General features: G+C 52.2%; 1 protein-coding gene across 8 annotated transcripts; it reads left to right on the top strand.

Moving 5' to 3' along the window:
• Nucleotides 1–2339: 2339 nt before the first annotated feature.
• Sh3bp5l (SH3 binding domain protein 5 like) lies at nucleotides 2340–20751 on the top strand. Of its 8 annotated transcripts, none has more exons than XM_077109447.1 (9): nucleotides 3374–5550; nucleotides 5641–5787; nucleotides 7842–7904; nucleotides 8060–8188; nucleotides 10600–10761; nucleotides 11906–12079; nucleotides 12560–12698; nucleotides 19956–20105; nucleotides 20617–20751. In XM_077109447.1, the coding sequence occupies exons 1-9, from the start codon at nucleotides 5437–5439 to the stop codon at nucleotides 20694–20696; spliced, it is 1158 nt and encodes a 385-aa protein (XP_076965562.1). In that variant the 5' UTR covers nucleotides 3374–5436; the 3' UTR covers nucleotides 20697–20751. The 8 variants fall into 8 exon arrangements, with proteins under 8 accessions (XP_076712431.2, XP_076712430.2, XP_076712433.2 ...); XM_077109448.1 differs by having other exon boundaries at nucleotides 19956–20065; nucleotides 20617–20685; XM_076856316.2 differs by lacking the exons at nucleotides 5641–5787; nucleotides 19956–20105; nucleotides 20617–20751 and adding exons at nucleotides 2340–2425; nucleotides 16174–17157 and having other exon boundaries at nucleotides 2876–3466.
• The last annotated feature ends 1220 nt before the right edge of the window (nucleotides 20752–21971 follow it).

The following is a 21971-nucleotide window of genomic DNA, read 5'->3' as shown; positions in this document are numbered from 1 at the left end:
AATAAAAATTACATTTGGACTCACTGGGTTAGAGTGACCACTGGGAGGCCAGTGGAGACATGGAGAAGCTGCTGAATCTCAGGGTGTTTTTTTAGGGAATCTGGGCAGTATATACATTTACAATGTTTTCTTAAAATCCAACAAAGATCTGTGACAAGCAGTAGCAGCTCATGATTGAAAGAACTGAACACACAGAAAAAGATGTGGACTAGGGCTCATAGGTACTGGAATAATGCTGAATAGGAAAAGTTGGAAAATTCAGGCTAGGGTAGACAGAAAACTAAGTGAAATGGGGTCATTACAGTGAAAGTCTTGTTCTACAAGATTGAAATGACTGGTAGAGAAAAAATGTTTACAACGGCTACACATAATTTCATGGATTATATATGGTACCTCAATAACAATAAGGAATGTGGCAGAAAAGTGAAGCATTATTACCCATCAGATAATGCTGACCTCTTAGGATAAGTCACTTTTGAAATTTTAAAATGAATATTTCCAATTTCAAGGAAAAATCTCATTTAAATCACCTTTTTTAACGGAATATATTTGATTCTACTCTCTGCCATCCTATGATGGGAATGGAAACCAATGCCACATGTATGCTAGGCATGCATTCTACCACTGAACTACATTCCCAGCCTACTCCGTCCCCCAAATTTAAAAAAAAAAAAATATGGTAATTCAAGGGATTAGAGGATGGAAGGAGGGAACTGAGAACGGCAGAATTCTTGGTACATAACACCTCTATCCCAACCTCTGCACTTGGGAAAAGAAAGAACTCTAACATAGCCCATAGCAACAATAGTCATGTTCCTAGGGTGACCCCAATTCTTTCCCCATTAAAATGCCTGCCTGCCTCAATGCAGCTAGGAAAATTACTGTTTGTTCTAGTCATTATCTGGTAAGATGCTCCTAACTTCCTTTTCTTAAGTATTAACTAACAAGCGCAATTGTAAATCCTTCCTTCATCCCTTTGCTTATGTATCTCACCTCTTTGAGATGTTTACTCGGGGGTATCCTTCTCAGGAATCTGAGACCTATTCCTTTAAACATAATCACCAGGAACAACAGGTCTCGATCTCCCAGTCTCAATGAGAGGCGACAGAAGACTCTTTGCTTGGTCAAACTTTAGTCATTCGTCTGAACCTTATTTTAGGCCCAACGTACATGTGTCCGTAACATTAGGTGTAACAAAGAATCTCCAGTTTAACAAGAACACCCCCGCCACCATCCTGGGTGTCCGATCAGCCTTCTGCACCACCGCCAGTCCTGCACTCCCAGGAACCGTTAGGCTGGTTTAGCCACCCACTTCTTAACCCCCGCTGACCCTACATGGCTCCTTGGCTACAGGTTGATCCACGCTGGAACTGGAGTGAGCTCCCTCTCTCCCTCCCTGCAAGGGTCTCTACACCTGCTTTGATGCTTAGTGATTCCGAATAACGCCTTCTTTCCCTCTTTAAGACCAACTAACTTCTTCCCTCTGACTGCCCTGAGACCCGCTCAGCCTCGCTCGTCCGTTTCTCCCTGGACACACTGGAACACTTCCCTACAAACAGGGAAGGGGCTCTGCTGTCCCCGACTGTCGGAAGACACTGGCGACAGCTCCGTCCGGCTACGCTCAGGTTGGACAAGCTACTCCGGGAAGAGGAAGGACTCGGTTGGCTGGTGGGCGCACCCCCCAGAGCGCGCGAGGGGCCTGCTCCTCGGCCCAGGGACACGCCGCAGGGTCGCGGGGGCTCCGCGCCAACGCCGAGCCCCGCTCGCGAAGCTCTTAGGCGGCGGCCTCCAAGACAGACCTGCACTTTGCCGCCGTCCGCCAGGCTGTCATTGCTCACGGTCCCATTGACGCCCCTGCAGCGAGAAAAATCCCGCCAGGAAGAAGACCTCCCACTCAACCGCAGCCCCCGGACCTCAGCGGCCCCAATAGACACAGCCGGAAGTTCCCGGACCCACTTCCGCTGTCGCTCCCGCCCTTCCGGGCGGGGCCGGAAGTGGTTTTCCCAGAGTTGCCGTCCAAGATCCGTAAAGCAAAATGGCAGCGCACACTCTGCGGACACTTACGGGCCTCCTGTTTCTGGCCTTTCTCTATTCACAAGGAACCTTCGGTTTCCATTACCCCATCTATTTTCCTTTAGAAAAGCACTCTCAAGTCTGGCTTCCACTCAGCCTTGGCGGAGAACGAGCTGGAAGCCGGGAGGCGAGGCTGAACGCTACGAGGCACCATGTTGTACGGAACCGAAGGCCGAGGAATTCGCGCTCGGCCGGGCAGGCGAAGGAGAGTGGGAGGGAGGGCGTTGTTACCTGCTGGCGCATTTCCGCTTCCGCCAGGCCCCGTCGTTTTGGTTGGACCGGCTTGTTGCGGGGAGGGAGGGGGAAGGTTGTTTGCTGCCCAGGAGCTCTGCGCAAGGGAAGGTAAACTGAGGTAAGGCTGTGCCTTAAGGGGAGCTTTTGTGCCTGGATATGAAGATGGCTGGAGCATGGTCCTCGGGATTGCAGAAGGATGTAGGGTTGGAGATGGGAGGCTCGTGTTCCGCAGGGTTGGAGAGAGGAGAGGAGGTGGGGCCAGGCTGGGGGTAACAGGGTGAATTGCACAGCTGGAGGAGTGGGGTGGGGCGGGCGGAGGAGAGGGTGGGGGCTCGGAGGGAAGCCCCGAGGGCGCTGGTTGAGCTGGGGTGGGAGCTGGGACCGGGGTCAGAGTCGGACCTCAGGTCCTGGAGAGCTGAGGAAAGAAGTTGAAACTGGGGTCCAGGCGGACTACAAGAGCGTGGAGAGACGAAAACGCAGTTGTTGGGAGGCTGGGAGGTAGACGGGGGCTGGTGGCCGAGGCCCTGATGCTGACATGGCCATACACTTGGCCTTGTTTATCCAGCAGCTCCCCAGAGACGCCTCGAAGCCTCTGCTCCAGCCTGGCCTTCTCTCTCCAGCTGGCACTACAGCCTGGAGGCGCCTTCCTCCACCCTCCCGAATGGTGCTGCTCTTCGCTGGCCCCGGCCCAGGATCCAGGCCCCCTTTGCCCGCTGCCTTGGAGCTGTTGCTCCAGTACCGTGTTGGTGGACTCCTGGTGGAGGGGAGAGAAGAACTTTTGCCCGGACGGGGTTTTAGTTCTAGGAATTTCAGCCTCTGAGTTTGAGGTTCTTCCTGTGCCCACTTTATCAGCCTTTTGAGAAGACAAACACTTCTCTTTGCCATCTAGAGCCCAGGAACCCTCAAACTGGGGCCCTGGTCCCAGCATGTCAATCCTCTCTTGTGCATAGGGCTCTGCCCTCTCCAGGTCAGCATGGCTGAGTTCAGACAGGTTCCAGGGGGGCGGGAGACCCCACAGGGGGAGTTGCGGCCAGAGGTTGTTGAGGATGAAATTCCTAGGAGCCCAGTGGCGGAGGAGCCTGGAGGAGGAGGTGGAAGCAACAGCAGTGAGTCCAAATTGTCCCCAAGAGAGGAGGAAGAACTGGATCCTAGAATACAGGTGAGAAGACTGAGTCTGGGGAGAGAAAGGATGTCCAGCCAGCAGTCTTCCTGAAGAACTGTCAGATGAACAAGAGCTTAGTCTTCTCTCCCCAGTATCCTAGGGCAGGAAAGAAAACAAGTTTGTCAACACAGCATTGTAATTTAGTGTGGCAAGTGCCAAGAGAGGTGTGTGTGTTTGTGCACGTGCGTGCAGGGAAGGCCCTGAGTGCCAGGGTGTGTTGCTGAAAGCTTCCCTGCAGGAAACCCAGGGTCAGGTTGGCCATGGAAGCCAGAGGCACACTTTAGGTCAACCAGAGTAGAACTGTTGTGCTTCTTTCTAGGTGAGCAGAGGGGCCATTAGGAAGTGAGGGATCTTTCCTTCTTTCTACCTTTTTCAGTAGTGTCTCCTAGGAACATTCCCTTCTGTAGGCTGTGAGACCTTTCAAGTGTTAGGAAGGAGGCCCTGGTTTGGACCTAGGGTAATCTTCTGTGTTCAAGGCTTTCCGTCAGCCATGGGCAGTCCATAATAACACGTTGCCGGCTCTCAGGATGGGGTCTACCAGAGCAATGGAAGAGCAGTTTTTTTGCCTTGGGTGTTTACAGTCCAGCTGGAGAGCAGACAATGGGTGAGGAAGACTGGCCCCATGTGGAGGAGCTCCCTGGCCTTGGTTCTAGTTCTGGGTTGTAATGTTCAGGGCGTTGGCTATGAAGGTCTTTCTGGAGAGTGCTTGGACAGGTGACAGCCATGATGCTCCTTGTATTTGGGGCCTGATCTGCCATTTGGTCAGGTTGCATCGCCAAAGTTCTGGTATCAGAAAGTGACTCACCCTTCTCTAGTTGAGCAAGAGTGTCCCAGGCTTGAGTTCTTGGGTTTCTCTGTGAGCAGACCTTTATTGGATCACTGCAGTGAGTTGCTAAGAAATAGAATCTGGTCCTGGCATCCTATGGCCATTGTGGTCTGAGTTCCCAGGTTATGTGCATGTAGGTGGCTCTTAGACTTTGCCCATGTTTATAATGGAGCAGAGTGAGCCATTAATTTCTGCTGTGAGTGGGTAATTTATTTCTGTTGTGCCTCATGGACACTGCATTGAAAACAGCTTGAGTGTTCTTTCTAATTCTACTGATATTTTGTCCACTACGGAAATAAGTTGTACTAACAGTGTTGAGCTGTACTATGAGCTGTGGTTTTTAGGAAAGTTGAAGCTCAGTTTCTTCATGTGTGAGGCAAGGGCTTGGTCTGGCTGACCTGCATGGCTCATGTTGGCTGTGCTCGGACACAGGTGTACAGTCCTTTTCTTTTACAAATTCTTTTGCTTGTCTTTTGGTGAGAGTTCACAGTGGTGCTTTGGTACAGAGCTCTCTGTTCTTGAGGAGGGCCTCTGTCAGGCACCCTTCCTCCTGCGTCAGAGAGGTCTCTAGGAAGAGAATCCAGTGCTGTGGCTTCTCTGCTCTCCTGCTTCTGTGCATTTTCCGGTCTCTGCACTGGCAAAGGCACAGAATAAAGAGTCACACTTGCACCAGACTGTCTGAAAAGGCGGCTGCAGCTTCTGAACGTGCTATGTAAAAAATATTAATTAAAATTAAATAAAATAAAAAGTGATTCTTCTGACAGTGCTGTGCTGAAGGTGCAGACACAGAGCACATCCATGGTCACAGGCAGCTCTGCGAGGGTGGAGTGTCCTGAGGACACTGTGGAGCTTGCAGGCTGCATGAGGAGGAAAGGCCCCTGGCAGCCTCCCTCGTTTGAGGCCATGAGTGTGGCAGGCCATCATGCCAGCCTCAGCAGGGGTTAGTGTCTTCTCACCCTGTGGGAGAAGCAGCCTGGTGTGAGAGACATCCTTCCTGGAATAGGCCATGGCACTTGACCCTCCAGTGCTTGTGTCCCTCTTCTGGACATGGAGGAGTTTCGGGCCTGTGTCTTTCGAGGTCCATTTTAGTGTTGACAGTGACCAAGACCATGTCGCCTACTGATGTGTTTGGGTGCTTTAAATGGCTGTCTGTTTTTCTGGATTCTCATTGCATTGGATGGGGCTCCATCAGAACACACGAGGGAGCTTTCAAAATCATCCTTCCCTGACTTGCCAGTCATTTGGATTCTCGCAGGTGGGTACAAAGTGACTCTAATGCACAGCCTGGTTGGAGTTCACTGGCACATGGGTATCCCAGAGGGCCCGGTTTTTGCATTTTCCAAAGTTCCCAGAAATGGCTATCCATGGGGTGAAGCCCTCAAGCGGACTGGGGCCCCTTGGCCACACATGCCTGCTGTCTGTGGGACCACGCTGGAGGATGGAAGGAGGCTGGTTGGCAGCTACCTGTGGTGTGCTTTCTCGCTCAGGAAAGGTCAGTGCTGCGTCCCTGTGTTGGGACTTCAGTGGAAAGTTCTCCAGCTTCCAGAGAGAGTGTTGCAGTGGGAGGAAGGGGAGAGGAGGGTGGTGCTGGGTGGGTCTGGGTCTTCCCTACGTTTTCCTCCATCTCCTCTGTGGTGGGCACATTCTTCTTTTGCCCCCCACCCCCAGACTCCTTGGAGTGACTTCGCAACGTGTGTCCTCATCTGGAAGTGTTGGTCTAGCTGGGGGAGCCATGCCCGGGTTGCTTGAGTGTTTTTGATGGCTTGCACTAGGTGGGGCGGGAGCCTCTGTCCTGAGTGCCTATGCCTTTGACTCAGTGGCTTGGCATCCTGAGAGTGCAGCCAGTGTGCCCGGGAAGGTCACCCTCCCTGCTGGCTGCTGCTCACTGATGGATGAGGCACGCTGACTCAGACTATCCTCCCTGCGTTCTGTTGGAGCTGAGAGCCAGGAGTGCTGGTGGAGCCGGCCAATGGCCTGTTGCCTATGGGCCAGGATGGTGCCTGGAGTGCTCGGTGGCTTCCCGCTCAGCTTTGCTGTGTGTTTGCGCCCCCTTTTCTCTCTCTGCAGGCCTCTCTGCTGCCTCTCCTGTCTTGCTGGACCCCACAGGGCAGAGCTCAGCAAGTGGTGTGTTAGTTGTAGGAAGTGCCTTTGGGGTGCTGGTTCCTATGTAATGAAATGATGTCTGCTTCTGCCACAGGCTGGTAGCAAGAGCCCTTGTCAATTTTCCACCAGGGACAACTTAACACTGAGTCCTTCTCCTCATTGTCTGGGAGTTGGGGGTGGGGAGCACTCTGGGTCATGGAACCAGGTGGGGATCTGATCCTGGATCTTGCTTGGCTCAGATGGACACTGCAGGGTGAGCTTGGCCCGCCTCCCTCTTCTCTCCCTTGGAATAAAAGCTTACTGCATTCCTGAGGCCTGTTCTTTGCCTACCCAGTGGTGATCACAGCAGTCCTGTCTTTTCTGAGCCATTCGTGGAAGGACAGCCTCAGTCCCAGAGGATGGCCACAGGGTCAGGACAGTGAGATCAGACTCGACTCGGTCACCATCCCCTCTCGTTGGGTTGTCCCTCTCTCCTCGGATGAGCTGGGGAGGAGCCTCATGCTGCAGCTGTTGAGGGAACTGGCCCCTCTCTCTGTGAGGCAGTCAGGAACCTGCTGGCCCACTGGGAAGGACCCTCTCCCACCCTGAGGTGGGGGCCTTTCTGGGGCCCTTTGGGGGATTCCATCAGCTCAGGGTGAGGTCCCTGTTAGGGAGGTGCTCTCTAATTAGAGCTGATGCTGCTCCCTAGGCATCCTCTGCCTCCTCAGCCTGTCTGTTGGCTGCCCATCCCTAGTGGCTTGTTCTGACACTGGATTGTGGTTTACTTCCCCCTATGCACCGACTGTTAGACTTGCACTGTCAAATACAGGAGCCACATGCTACTGTCTGAAGTTGGGATGTGCCCTCGGGATCAAATGCATGTGGATTTTGAAAAGCATTTAAAAAAAAAAAAGTGGTTCATATTTTAGGTTGATTGCATGTTGACACAACATTTTAGTATGGGTTAAAAGCAGTGTGTCACCAATGGAGACATCCCTGTGGGGCATGTATTAATCTTATCCCCGAAGCTTGATTTTCTCTTTTTGTGTGTGTGTGTGTATGCGGGGGATGACCAGGGATTGACCTCAGGGCACTCAACCACTGAGCCACACTCTCAGCCCTATTTTGTATTTTATTTAGGGACAGGGACTCAGTGAGTTGCTTAGTGCCTTACTTTTGCTGAGGCTGGCTTTGAACTCCTGTCTCAGCCAGCCCCCTGAGCCTCAGGATTATAGGCATGCACCACAGCGCCCAGTGATTTCCTCCTCTTTAACTTGGGGGTTTACCAGGCCCACAGGTGGAGTTTCAAGGGTCGTGTTAGATGGTACCCAGTAGGTGTCTGACAGGGACATGTTGGGACAATCCCTCCTCCATGTCTTTCCCCTTCCCCGGCATCTGGCCTGCCTCTCCTGGCCCACTGGGTACTGTCTCTCTTCCCCTACTCTAACCACGCTCTCTGTGCAGGAGGAACTGGAGCATCTAAACCAGGCCAGTGAGGAGATCAACCAGGTGGAGCTACAGCTAGACGTGAGTCTCTTTCTTCACATCCTTGGGCTGGTCTCCGGGGATGTCTCCATTGGTGTCTTGCCCAGATGGAGAGAGTGAGAGGAATGGGTGTGTCTGAGGAACCAGAGGCCTGGGAGCCATGTGCATGTTCTTCCTCCGCCCTGTCCCTTTGCCAGGAGGCCAGGACCACCTATCGGAGGATCCTGCAGGAGTCAGCGAGGAAGCTCAACACGCAGGGCTCCCACTTGGGGAGCTGTATTGAGAAGGCTCGGCCCTACTATGAAGCTCGGCGGCTGGCTAAGGAGGTAGGACTGCATGAGCCTGACCTGGACTCTGTGTCTGCACCCAGAGGGCAGAGCACTGGGGCAGACCTGGCTCTGCTTCAGATCAGCTCTGGGCCAAGAAGGCTCCTTCACCACTGTGGGCTAAAGACCTAGAAAATAGGGGTAGGTGGGTGCATTCTGCTCCAGAAGCTGTTCAGCCTTGCTGGTGTTGATTTTATTTTATGTTTTGCATAGCTGGGATGGAACCAGGGCCTGGCTCATGCCCTCCCACTTAGCTGCCCCTTGACCGCCACCTGCTGCTAAGTACCTTCTGTGCATGAGGGCTCAGGCCCTAGATGCATCTGATAGGGCCAACATCTTCCACTTCCTCTCTCTCCTCTTCCCTTTGGTTCCTGTCTTTTCTGTGTCTTTGCTTGACCATCCTTCTTACCCCCATCCATCTTTTTTCTTTGCACAGATAATGTGGATTCATCATTGGAACAAGAAACAAGAAAAATCCAAAATCTCTCCCAATTCTATCATGCACTTTATACTCAGGATTTGTTTAATCCAGTGTGGGAAGGTGCTAGGCAAGGGGACAGCTGCCTTGAAAGAGTTCATGCCTTAGGAGTTGAGGAGGGGACCTGCTATGCCATGCAGGGCCACATGGGGGAGCACCAGGGTCATTGAGGCAGAGGTGACTGGGGAAGCCCAGCCCAGAGCCTCTGTTGTGGTTTTGTGGGAAGCAGTGGCTACAGCAGGGCAGGCGAGTCTGAGTGGATTTTGGATTGGATGGTGCCGGGCTCTGGGCTCTGAGGGTGTTCTCGTTGTCTGTAGCTGACTCTGCAGTGATGTAGGGCAGGGGAAGTATTGGCCTGAGTAAGAGTTTGATAAAGGAGATGTCTGGTTGGGATCCGGGCCTTGGATTAGCTGGTTTACCTGTGAAGGATGTACACACACAGCAGCTGACCAGGTCCAGGCATTTTTATAGCCCTGGGAGGAGCAGTCCCCTCTTGACCATCAAGGCACCCCAATGCTAGATGATGGAGAAATATAGAAAATAAAAGGTATGAGTAACGCAGCACAGATAGCCACATATAACCACATGGGCTTTCTTTGTAGTCGCTTTGGTGTATTTTCTGCCAAAGTAGGTTACACAATGTATGCTGTTTTTGTCCCTTGTTTTACTTAGCTTTATGATATGGGCATGTGCTAGGCAATGCTCCACCACAGAGCCACATCCCCAGCCCCCGTGCCATCATCCTTTAAAGACGTAGGAATATTTTCTTGTTTTACTTGTTTAGTATGTTTTCTCTGAGAACTTGGGTTAACATTGTTTCCAGTTTTTTGCTTGGTTAGTATAGGTTGAGTGTTCTTTTCCTGAGATGTTTAGGACCAGAAGTGTTTCAGGTTTGTTCAGATTTTGCAGTATTTGCAAAATACATAGACATAATGAGATATCTTAGAGATGGGGTCCAAGTCTAAACATGACAGTTATATTGTGACATAAACACCTGTGGACATTGCCTAAAGGTACTGGGGATTGAATCCAAGGCCTCACACGTGCTAGGAAAGCTCTCTACCCCTGAGCTGCATCCCCAGCCATTTTTGTTTTTTATTTTGAGGCAGGGTCTTGCTAAATGCCCGGGCCGGCCTCCTGAGTAGCTGAGCTTAGGTATGCACCACCTCACCTGGTGTACCCAGGTGCTTTGGCAGTTCTGTGCCTGGACAGTCAGGTGGTGTGCCATCTTTCACTTGTGGCATTGTGCTGTTGCTTAGAAAGCTTCAGATTTGGGAACGTGGTGGGGTCTTGGACTTGAGTCAGGGACACTCAACCCACGTGATTGTGATGAATGTCTTGGGAAATTATGTGGTGATTTGCTTCAGCTTGCTCCCGGGATGTGGAGTTGATCCTAGAGAGTGACTTTCTGTAAGATTCAATCCATGTTGCTAACTACCTTCCAACTGAAATGGTGTGGGTTTTCCCAGGGCAAAAGGCACAAGCAGACTTTGAGTGATGGATTTCACAAGCCACCATCTATGGGCAGCATCATTCCTTCTGGGGTTTTGGGTTTTTTCCCCAGTACTAAGGATTGAGCCCAGGGTGCTTTAACCACTGAGATTCCTCCTTGGGCCATTTCATTTTATGTCAGAGACAGGGTCTTGCTAAGTTGCCGAGGCTGGCCTAGAACCTGGGATCCTCTTGCCTAAGCCTTCAGACTCTGGGATCACAGGTGTGTGCCACCATGCCTGGCTAGTAGCATTTATTTTAATATTCATTTCTATGTTTATTTCTTTTCTCATCCATTTCCTTACGATATGTTCCCCATAGAATGCCACTTCAGTGGCATTTAACCTAACATTGCAAGTTGGTCTTTCTCATCTTTCATCCTCAAGCCTGAGGTGGGTCCTCCTGGTGGGGGCTCCCTGTACTGATGGCCATCTCCCCCCAGGCCCAGCAGGAGACACAGAAGGCAGCGCTGCGGTATGAGCGGGCTGTGAGCATGCACAATGCCGCCCGGGAGATGGTGTTTGTGGCCGAGCAGGGAGTCATGGCTGACAAGAACCGACTGGACCCCACGTGGCAGGAGATGCTCAACCATGCCACCTGCAAGGTGGGTGGACGTTGCCAGCAGGTCTGTGCACGTTCTTGTCCTTCCTTTACTGTCCCTTCATCCCCTTACCTCCTCATTTCTCCCTCTCTCCACCACTCCAGCCTTCTCCGTTGACCTCTGGGGCTTCCCATGTGCCCTTCCCTCTGACTTAGAATGGCATTGTATCAAGCTGTCGCCTCTGGGTGTGGGCTGACCCCAAGGTCTCACCCAGTGGGTGTCCTGGTCCGGCACTCACATCTCGTGAGGCTGAGCTCTGTGACACCTTTCTTCTGTTGCACGATGTGCAGTTTTGTTGCCATGTACCTTGATTTTTGCAGTGTGATTTATGTATCATTTCCAAGCGCCTGAAAGTAGACTGGGGACAGGAGGATCTCTGGCTGGGCTTCTTCTGACCTTCGGCTTGTACAGGGCAAGCGCCAGCTCCTGGGAGTGGCAGTGTCGTTGTTCTTTAGCTGCTCCTTGCACAGAGGGCACAAGCTTCTGCTGGGAGCTCACGCAGATGCAGGCATGGGGCATTGTGGGAGGGGCCGTCGAAACTACACCATGGGACATTAAGGGATGTTGGGCACCTTGGAGTCTGTGCTTGCCTGGAATATGGTATAATAGCCCTGCTAGACACCGTGGCCAAAGCTCTCCCCTGCTCCCTGCTCACCTGTAGCTCTGGACTGTGTACACCTGGGGTGTGGAAGCCTGGAGAACCCCATACATAGCTGTGATTCCCCACAGGCTCCTCCTGTCCCTGACCCCATGCCACAACTGTGGTGGCCGCGGGTGGACATTGTGCCCAGGACAGACATTTCTTCTGTGTTCCTGACTGAGATGGCTGTAGCGCCTTTCTTGGCGTCAGCAAAGCTGAGTGGCAGGTAGTGCAGGGACAACAGGCGGGACAGTGGGGGAGAGGTGGCTGTAGGGGCATGTGCTTGAGACCTGGTCCTTGAAGACCAGGAGATCAGGCAGCAAGTGCAGAAAAGATGGAAAAGACGCTGTCCTTAGGCCAGTGGACCCATGTTCCCCTGCAACGGCTCTGCAGATGGGGGGCTTGCTGAGGCCTTCCCATGCAGGTTCCCTTGAGCTTGGGCATGTGCCAGGGACTAAAGCATGTGTTCCAGCTCAGTGACACATGTCCCTTCCTCACACCGGCCAGGTGAATGAGGCAGAGGAGGAGCGGCTTCGAGGCGAGCGGGAGCATCAGCGAGTGACGCGACTGTGCCAGCAGGCTGAGGCGCGCGTGCAGGCTCTGCAGAAGACCCTCCGGCGAGCCATCGGCAAGAGCCGCCCTTACTTCGAGCTCAAGGCGCAGTTCAGCCAGATCCTGGAGGTAGCTGGAGTTCCGGGGGTTATGGGCAGGTGGGAGTGTGGGAGGAGGAGGGGCTGCACAAAAAGTGAGGGCAGGTCAAGGGATGCCACCTGCCGGGTGAAGCACAAGTGCTAGAATGACCCTACAGGAGAGGGGTGGATGGGGCTTGTCCTGGCAGAGAAACTGGTTGAAGAAGGGAGGTCAGTGGGAAGAAGAATTGGTGAAAGCCCTGGGATGGGGAAGAGGACCAGAGGGCCGGGGGGCATGAGACCTGGGAGGACACCCCCAGAAGGCAGAGTGGGCCTGGAGCAGGGCAAGACACCCAGGAATGGAAGGACCAACCGGAGGAGGCACACAGGGATTGTGCTGCAGGTCTGCTCTGTACCCAGCACTGCCAGGCCTCCAGGATGGGAGGCCATGGCCTAGATGCAGAGTGCCAAGTGGGGCCGAGGGATGTCCCGTGCTTACCTGTCTTGCCCTCACCTGTCTTGCCCTCTGCAGGAGCACAAGGCTAAGGTGACAGAACTGGAGCAGCAGGTAGCACAGGCTAAGACCCGCTACTCAGTCGCTCTGCGCAACCTTGAGCAGATCAGCGAGCAGATTCACGCACGGCGCCGGGGCCTGCCTGCCCACCCCCCAGGTCCACGGCGCTCCTCCCCTGTGGGGGCTGAGGCTGGGCCTGAAAGCCTGGAGGACGGGGACAGCGGCATTGAGGGTGCTGAAGGTGGGGGGCTGGAGGAGGGCGGCGGCCTAGGGCCTGGACCTGGCGCGGACACAGACACGCTGAGCCTGCTGAGCCTGCGCACCGTCGCCTCCGACCTGCAGAAGTGCGACTCGGTGGAGCACCTGCGGGGCCTCTCGGACCATGCCAGTCTAGATGGCCAAGAGCTGGGACCCCGGAGTGGGGGGCGCCGGGGCAGTGACGGTGGGGCCCGAGGGGGCCGCCACCAGCGCAGTGTCAGCCTGTAGCACGCTAGCTGGGGCTTTGGGCTTGTCTGCCACCGTAGGCTCATCAGGGCCCTTGGGCTTCTTCCTGCCCCTCGGATCCCATCTTTCCCCTGGAGGCCAGCTGTGTCAGCCCTCTGCCTGCCCTGCCTCCTCGGCCTCCCCTGCCCCCTCAGGAGGCAGTCCTGCAGGGCCCCTTCAGAAGGCTGCTCTCTGCACTCATCTCCTTCCCCTTACCCCTCTGAGACCCTTGACTTCCCACCTTCTGACTTCTTTCCTTCCTGGTCTAGCTTTGCCCCTCAGGGAACTTGGTCTAGAACACCTGGGAAGCTCATCAGAGGAAATGAGTACCCTAACCAGAGGGGTGCAAGGGGCTGCTGCTCCCCACCACCCCAAGGCGGCTCCCAGGGTGCCCTAGCTATGCTGCTGAGTCCTGCTAGCCATGTGCCCCGCCCTTCTGTCCTAGCCTGCCTGTGTGTGATTGGTGACCTTTCGCCTCTGGAGACACCACCACCCTCAGTGTGCCCTTTTGTGAGCTGAGCTGCTGTTATATGTGCCCTGTAGCAGAACTTGCCAGACGGAAGGGAGCCTGACCCCATTATCAGCATAGGGAATGTCATTCTGGACTGGCTCTGTATATGTGGTGTTTCTCCAGCTGGGCTGAGTCCTCAACCTTGCCCAGGTGCTAGTGGGTCCCTGAGGGGTCCATGTGGGAGGCTGATACGGTCCCCACCCCTTGCTCTTGCAGTGGAGCTGGGCCAGTGTTTTGAGTGGGTGCTGCTGAACTGGATCTCAGCACCCTCCTGTGGGTGGCGTTAGGGAATTGGTGCTCAATTGCTCTCCCTTGCTTTCCCTACTCCACGGTCCCTGGGGAGTGCTCAGGCTAGCCTGTCAAGCCTTGCCTGCCATGATGGGGGGGGGAGTCCCCTGGCTGAGGGTCCCAGCCCTCCTTGGGGAGCTGCTCCAGGGGTGGTGCTCCCAGTGTGTGTAGGGAAGCCAAACAGATCTGGGTGCCTTGGGAGAGCTGGTCCTGCCGTGTCACCCCAAAAGGACAGGGAGCTCTTTCCCAGCCTGGGTGCTGCTGCAGCACTTGGAGGAGGGGTGGGCCTTTCTGCACAGGCCTCTCCTGCACTCAGGTTGGAGAAGGAAGGTCACAATGAGAACCTTGGGGTTTGAGGTGGCCACTGGTGGGAAGGAGAATCAGGGGACATGGGTGTGCAACGATGAGAACCTCAAGGTTTGAGCTGGCCATGGAGGGGGAGGGGAGACACGGGTGTGTGTGAGTGCATGTGTCAGTGTGAGTGTGGGAAAGGGACTGCCTTGGTTTTATTTAAATAAAATAGTTTATGTAACAGTAACGTTTACTGTTGGTGTTGGAGGAAGGAAGGGAAAGGGACGTGGAGGACCAGGTAGAGCAAGCCAGGCTGTGGCAGGAGGGGAAGGAGGCCACACAGGTGAGTGGGGACCACCTGAGGAGCCAGTGTCCTGAGGCCATGCTGTGGGTACCAGGACACCAGGGAGGGCTTGGTCAGAGAAACCTGCAGGGTGCAGTAGGCACTGTGGGAACCAAAAGGTGAATGGACCAGTGTGTGGGATCCTTTATCCAAAAGCTGGTTCTCCTCTCCTGCAGCATTCAGAGCTGGCTCACAGTGAGGGTTATCTGTGTGTATCTGAAGTCACAATTTAGGTGGGAGGGTGGGAAGCGCCTGAGAAACTTCTAGTGGCCTCCAGTTGGGGAGGAGTGTGAACTGAGAAGCCCCAGAGGCCCAAAGCAAAAGGCTGGTCTGGCTGCAGCCAGCTGGCTTGTGACGCTTCAGACCTGGATAGAGGCTGGCAGCCAAGGGAAGGAGACAGCTCTTGCCAGGGAGGGTGGCAAGTGGGGCCAGGAGCGGGCAGGTGAAGGCCAGGAGCTGGAGGGACACAGAAGAGCAGTGGGTGCGTCAGGAGCCTCTGTACTGGGAAGTCACTGTGCTCCTTGACAGGGACTGCTGCTAGGTCTTGAAGACCACCTTTGCTGGCCTGGCAGGTGGGTGGGAAATGTTGCCTTTATCAATAGCAGTGCATGGCTGTCTGGGTGAGCCAGCTTGGTTTCATTTATTCATTTACTTATTTTGTGGTGCTAGTGATGGAACCCAGGGCCTTGCTCATTCTAGGCAAGTGCACTACCACTGGCTACACCCCAGCCCACATGGGCTTTTTAAAAAATTGTGCATATTAGAGGCGTATAACATGATGTCTTGATAAGCAATGAAATAGTTACTAAAGTGAAGTCTATTAGCATTTTCATCATTTTTTATAGTCTAAACTCCTGTGGCAAGAACAGCTAAAGCCTCAACAAGTTTTAGTATATAATAGTGTGGTTATCAGTCATGCATGGGCTTTCTGAGATGGCACTAAGCTGTACTGGCATGGGTCCTGTAAGGCTCCTTGGGGGAGGAGCACCAGAGGACTGTGCATGCCCTGCAGTTTTTCCCTGCAAGATCATTTGCCAGACCAAGTGAAGCCAGAATCAGAGAGGCAGTCAGCATAGATTGGTAAATCATCCTGTCAGATTAGATCATGGAGGCCAATTTTGAGTGAGTCTGGGAAGTGGGAGACTGCCCACTGAGGGATTGAAACGTTAATTCCTTCAGAGCCCTTCCTCCACCCTTACAGAGAACCTGCCCCTGCTCCAACCTGTTGCCAAGGTAACCTGTCCCAGGAATTGCCCCTCCCTCCCGGTTGTTAATGTGTCCTGGGCTGCTCCATCCTGCCCTTCCCCCTTCAGCCCACCTGTATCCCACCTTTGACCCTCCCATCCAGCATTCCTGGGCCTAGTCACTCAAGCAGGAAGGAGAAAGATAAGGGGAGGAGGGCATGAGAACAGAGGAAGCCTAGGACATTATAAAAAGGGCAGAACACCTTGCTTCTTGAGATTCCAGGATACCAGCTATGGCCCCCTTCTCCCTCTGAGAGGGAGAAGTCTAGGTTACCCCTTTTTAACTAAACCCTGCTTCATATGCTTGCCTGGGCTGCTTCTCTAATGTTCAGACTTCAACATGCGGGGAAGCAGGACTCAGGCAGGGTGGAGCAAGGCCAGGAGGTCAGAGCTGATGGTGGAAGAGGACAAGCCACAACCAGCAGTCTCCCTCTAGTCCTGATAGGTGCTCACCGGGTGCATCTCATTACAGGCGCATGCCTCGTCCCCATTGCTGTGTCCTCCCACCAAGGGGCTGGCACTTCAGTCTCCCCTGGCCCAGCACAGACCTTGTACTTCACAGATCATGAGGGGCTTTTGCTCTGTGTGCCTCCCCAAAGACCTACAGCATGTCTCTGGTACGGCAGTTGGGAGGGTAGGACCTCTTCACATCTCCAGTGGATGTCCCCTGGCTTCTACTCTGGTTTTTTGTCACCTATCCAATGGGACAGTGTAGGTCCGCAAAGCGTCCATCAAGGGGTGTTTTCAGCCACTTCTGTCAGCGGTTCTCAATGGCCTTGTCCTCATAAAAAAGTTGCACCTCCCTCATCTGACAGGTCCACAAATTGCTCTGCTGTCTGTGGTGGATCCATCTCACTAGGGGAGATGGCTTCTCCCATGTCACTGTCACATGCTGCTGGCAGGGGGCAGCAGCCACCTTAAGTTGGGAGGAGCTCAATGAACCTTTGGTGCAGGGGATGAGGCTTGTAGTGTTTGTCCTGCAGACACGGAGGTCCTCCCCGTGCACAATACAGAGGGGCCTGGGAGACTCATAGAGGCGGGGGGATTGTGGGCACCAGTGTAGAGGCCCCATGTCCTCCCAGACCCTGTGCATGTCCAGGAGACCTTGGAGTCACTGGCCCTGTGAGAGAGAGCAGGCAGTGTCTTGGGGTACTTGGTCCTTTGAGACAGGATATTTGGGAACTGCTGACTTGCTGTGTGCTCAGAGGTCACCTCCTGCTGGTCTTCCCTCCTGTCCTGCCCCTCCCTTTCCTGCTTCCTTTCCTAATCCCCCACTGCAACTGCCCTTGGTAGAGGGGCCAACAAAATGGCATATGCAGTTCATTAAGGAATATTTACCCAGATATTTCAGTATGCAAAACGCCATGGTGGGAATTGATGAGGGTCTAAATCAGGACAGCTAGATTTGGAAGCAGGCAGGTGTAGCCCCCAGCTAACTCAGGTGATATGTGGTCACTCTCATTCCAGACACTCAGACACTGTGATTCAAAGCTCAGGCATCAAAATTAATGAGCATGCTGTCCAAGAAAGATTGTCCTTGACTGGCCTTTGCCACAATGAGCTGTTTGCATGAGTCATGTGGCTCTTCTGGCCTCGGTATTCCTGTCTGCCCAAGGTGGCTGCACCTGGGGCCTTTCAGGATAACTAAGCATTAAATTATCCAGGTGGCAGGGTTGACAGGACTGGGGTCCCGCATGAGATTGGCGAGCAAGTCCAGGTTGGTGAGGGACTTGCAGGCAGCGCAGGGACAAGGGGTGACGGCTGTGCATTGCAGTTGAGGAACTGAGGCCTGGGCAATGGCTTTTACCAGGCAGGTGGTTGGTGGTCAGCACAATGTGAGTAAAACAGTTGATGATTCCAGCTCGGTTGGGAGGTAGGAGTGCCAAGAAAGAGGAACTTCCAAGAACCAGGATCGGGTGGAAGAGCCAGGCCCGGACTTGAGAGGGCCACACCTCCTTCCTCAGCCTCATGCTTTGTCCCACCTTCTTCCCAGGTCAGCCACGGTCCTTTCCACTCTTCCTTTAAAAAATAATTCACTTTACAAAATCAAACATTTATTTTTAAAAAAGGTGATAAGACTTAGTCTACCAGAAAACTACTACTTGGAAATGTTTCTCCTCCTCAAAGCAGGAACACCAAGAAAAATATTCAAATTTCACATCACCGATCAAAAGTGCTGACTTCTTAGATTGGAAAAACTTAAGCTCAGCAAAAACTAGCTTTGAACATGACTGAGCTTTTGTGTATTTGATGGTGCTGGGGATTGAACCCGGGGCCTCACATTCTACCACTGAGCCCACCCCCACTCCACCTAAGCCTGGAAGTCAGTAAAATACTAAGAATTCTGACTATGAAAGTGACACATAAGAAATCCAAAGAGAACAAAATGAACTAAATGAAAGAGGAAGACCCTGGGAGCCCCCTCTGTGGCCCTCCCCCATCAAGAGAAACCCACTGGATTGGGTACGCATCCCCTCCAGGCTTTCTGTTCTATATAGATGCAAAGCAGGTTGATCTGGCCTGTCTTTTACCTGGGTAGTCTTATTAAATAACTTTTTAAAAAACATCAATATCCCTTTTTAAAAATCATTCACACAAGTATGTGCTTATAATTCTAAAAAATGGACAGAATCTTAAAACACATTTAAAAATAATTTCTATTTTTTCACCACATGGGATGATAGTTCACTCCTTTTTCATACAAAACAAATGCTCTGTCAAGCCTATCTAAAAGAAAAAAAAAAGTCTGTGCTACAGGTACACATTGTGATCAGATATAATAGGATGCTCTTAGTCTAGGATTTCAATTGGATAACAATAGAAAGTTGGACAAATAATATACCTAGTACCCCTAAAATCCATAAATTCAGATCGAAACACTGCCATTTCCTATTTTTTGCTACTTGTTTAGCAAATGCTAATGGCATTCAATGCTGAGTACTTCACACTGTGTATTCAGTGGATTATGTGAACACAACATGCCCACCTGGAGTTACATTAAGACAAAAATGTTTTACTTGAAAGGCAGGAGTTGTGTAGCATTAGGATATTTGTCCACTGCTTCAGCACACTGATTACAAAGTGACAAGATGCCTCTATCCATGCAGATTTTGCAAAGCTGCTCTTGCAGGGGAGCTTGCTGCCCTGTGGTTCTCACCTGTCTGCAGTGAAGTGTGATTTGACCCATCTTGGGTTCTGCCGTTCTGAGAACTCACTAGATCTGCAGACCCCAACCTCCGATGATTTATAGTTGCTCCCAGATATCTGAATTATTTTGTCCAGTTCTTTCTTAATGTTCTCAAACTGAATCCCAAACATATAACTTCTTTAACCATAGAATTTTGAAAGGCAGTAAGTATAATGGATTCTTTCAGTTAGTGATGGTATTTTTTTTCAGCCGTTTTAACCAGACTTTTCAATTGAATGGGTTAAATGAATATCATTTATATATATTTTCCCTTCTCTTCTAAGAAACATTTATGCCCTGGCCCCCCGTTTGCATGCTGTTCCCAAGGGTCCTCACTGGGTTTGCGACCAGCAGCCCTCCTCCACAGTGAAGCACTTTACTTCATTGCCTTCACTGAAGCATAAAAATCCAGCTCTTGGAGGCTGCTCCTTGACTCTGACTCACATCCCAGAAAGAGACCGTGCTTCATTCTCTGCCATGGCTGGATTTGTTGGAGGATTTGTTGAATTTGTAAAATTCCTATCAGAATTCACACCAACTCACTTCCAGTGTTGTGGCCCAGAACAGAGCAGTAGTTAGGGCCAGCTAGCTCTCTGGGGCCATGGACATGGTCTGGCCGGTTCTGAAACGACTTTAGCTAGTCTTGACTACTCATGGTGGAGTTCCTCAGGCACCGGTGTCTGATTTATCTACAAGCTGTCCACTTCTCAAGAGTGCAGGAGTCTCCAACCCCCCATTTAAAGCAAAACAATTTCAACTTCCAGGTACTTTTGGACTTTATACTGACCATTTGGGACAGCAGGATTTGTAGGTTAATGTGGCACTATTTAAAAAAAAAAAAAAAAAGTTTTTTTTTTTTTTTAATAGTGCCACATTAACCTACAAATCTTCACTAGTACACACAGAACCGCTCCTGCCCATGCGGATGCTGGAACAGAACCACTTCTGGGGAAAATCGTCACACGTTGCAATCATTTCACTTTTCCTTCAGATTCTTCGAGCTTACTGGTGTCTGCAGGTATACAGGCTTAGGTATCTCAAAACTGGTCATTTTCTCTTGAAAACAGGTTTTTTCCACCTATTCCCTCCAAGAGAGGCGATCCACCCCCAGGAGCGGGCGGAAGCGGCGGCGCCCGGGTGGAGAGCATGGAGCCCGTCCCCGCTAGGGAATCAGAGGGTACGCAGCGGCCGCACCTGCCCCAGACCGGTGGCCGAGGGTACGTCCGCAGGGCAGCGCGCAGGACGCGGCTCCTGTTTGCTCTTCACTTAGCGGTTCTGCGCTGACATGCAGAAGGGCTGAGGCTCTCGGCTCCCAACAGCAGGCTACCCCACTTGACAGGGCTTCCCATTTCGGCCAGTGAAGCAGGATTTCTTTTCTTACTCTGGGGGTGGGGAAGGGACCGCGGCTTGCGCGTGCTGCACGCTGACCCCAAGCTCGCGGCCCGTGGGAGTGGAGGTTGGGATTCCCTGCGGCTGCGCAGTTCCGCGCTGCTACTGTTCCGCCAGGAGGTGCGGTCGTTCAAGGGTCCCCTCCCACCTCCTCCTGACCCAGCACTGCTGCCTTGGCGTCAGCCTCCCTCTCCTTTGGGATAGAGCGGTTACAATCCTTTTCCCCCCTGCTCCCCAGAGCGGGAGAGCGACCTTCCTTCAGCGGTCTCCTTCTCTTGATCCCTCTACTTAGGGCAGGATTTGGGAGCCTCTACTCACTAACCGCTCTTTCTCCCTCAGTAGTTGCATTTGGATCCAGCGGTAGGACTACTCTGGCTACCCAGTTGGAAGGGACTTGCCAGAAGCAGCATGAAGCCTGAGGATGGTCTTCCTGAGAAGAAGGGAAGCTATGTTTTCATAGCAATAACAAAACAATTCAAGGTTTAAAAAATAAATCAGAATAAGGGCAACTTGGTATTTAGTTGACCTGCCACTTGGATTTACTTTTTATTTGTTTCTAAATTGGTTTTCTTAAAAATCTATTTTCAAGACACAGAATGTGACAGAGAAAAGGCAGACCCAGAAAGATGGACAAATTGATCTGGAAGTAAAACACGGAGGGAGAGGGGATGAGATAAAACGTTCTGCAGGTAGAAAAACCAAAGAATCGGAGAGAGCTAAGTGCTAAGTGCTAAGCCAAGTGCTAAGGCTTGCTGCGTCTCAGGAGGCTGAGGAAGGAGGATTGGAAGTTCAAAACCAGCCTGGGTGACTTAGTGAGACCCTCTCTCAAAATAAAATGAAAACTGCTGGGGGTGTAGCTCAGTGGTAGAGCAACCACGGCTTCAATCTCCAGTGCTGAGAAGGAAGACAGGGAGGAAAGAAAGAGGGAAGGAAGCTTCAAGATTATATGCCCTGGGCTGGAGGAAGGGGCTTCAGAGATGAGAAGAAGCCACCATAGGTGACTTCGAGTAGCACCAGTGGTGCTCAGAGGTGCTGGACTCTAGTTGAGCCCAGGGAAATTTATTGCCCTCTCTTATTTTCACCTGCTTCAAGATTCCTAGTGGCGGGGCTGTTCCTGGAGCCTCCTGAATTCTTCAGCTGTCTGCAGACAAAGGTTTATGGCTGTGGTGTTGGGGAGATCACTGATAAGTCTTGTTTTGGATGTGACTCGCCTCTCTGGTCTCCAGGAGGGTTTGACATCCAGTACTGTGACAAGAAAACAGACTCTGTGAGTAAACTCAGGAGAGGTGAAAGGAAAGGGGTTATCTCCGTGGGATATCTTCTTTTTTTTTTTTTTTCCGTGATGCTGGGATTGAACCCCAGGCTTTGTGCGGAAGCACTCTACCAACTGAGCTATATCTCCAGCCCCCCTAGGATATTCTCTAACTTTTACTTGGATATAACCATTCTAGATGTCAGGATACATCTGAGGCCTTCACAACAGTTCTGCCCTATTAATTCTGGAAAGATCTGTGGGCCTGGCACTCAGCATAAGCTAAACAAGCTATAAGGTCCTTGTTTAGCATCTGGACAGCCATCTTAAGTGACATCTGCCATTTTAAGGAAAAGGTTTCTCTTTCCCTGCCCAAGAAGGCATTTCTGAGGGTGCACATTAGGACTGCCTGGCTCTGATACCTGAGCCTGCCCCATAAAAG

Source organism: Callospermophilus lateralis, chromosome 5 (assembly GCF_048772815.1).
Source record: "Callospermophilus lateralis isolate mCalLat2 chromosome 5, mCalLat2.hap1, whole genome shotgun sequence".
NCBI classification, from domain to species: domain Eukaryota; kingdom Metazoa; phylum Chordata; class Mammalia; order Rodentia; family Sciuridae; genus Callospermophilus; species Callospermophilus lateralis.
Note: the sequence above shows the minus strand (reverse complement) of the source record. Positions and strands in the feature narration are given on the sequence as shown.

What these genes read in the sequence shown, in the direction of transcription:
- Sh3bp5l (XM_077109445.1), top strand. Translation starts at nt 5,437, where the DNA reads ATGGCTGTCTGTTTTTCTGGATTCTCATTGCATTGGATGGGGCTCCAT. An exon ending in AGGTGGAGCTACAGCTAGAC is followed by an intron (nt 7,905 to 8,059) that starts GTGAGTCTCTTT and finishes TCCCTTTGCCAG; the next exon opens with GAGGCCAGGACCACCTATCG. An exon ending in TCAACCATGCCACCTGCAAG is followed by an intron (nt 10,762 to 11,905) that starts GTGGGTGGACGT and finishes CACACCGGCCAG; the next exon opens with GTGAATGAGGCAGAGGAGGA.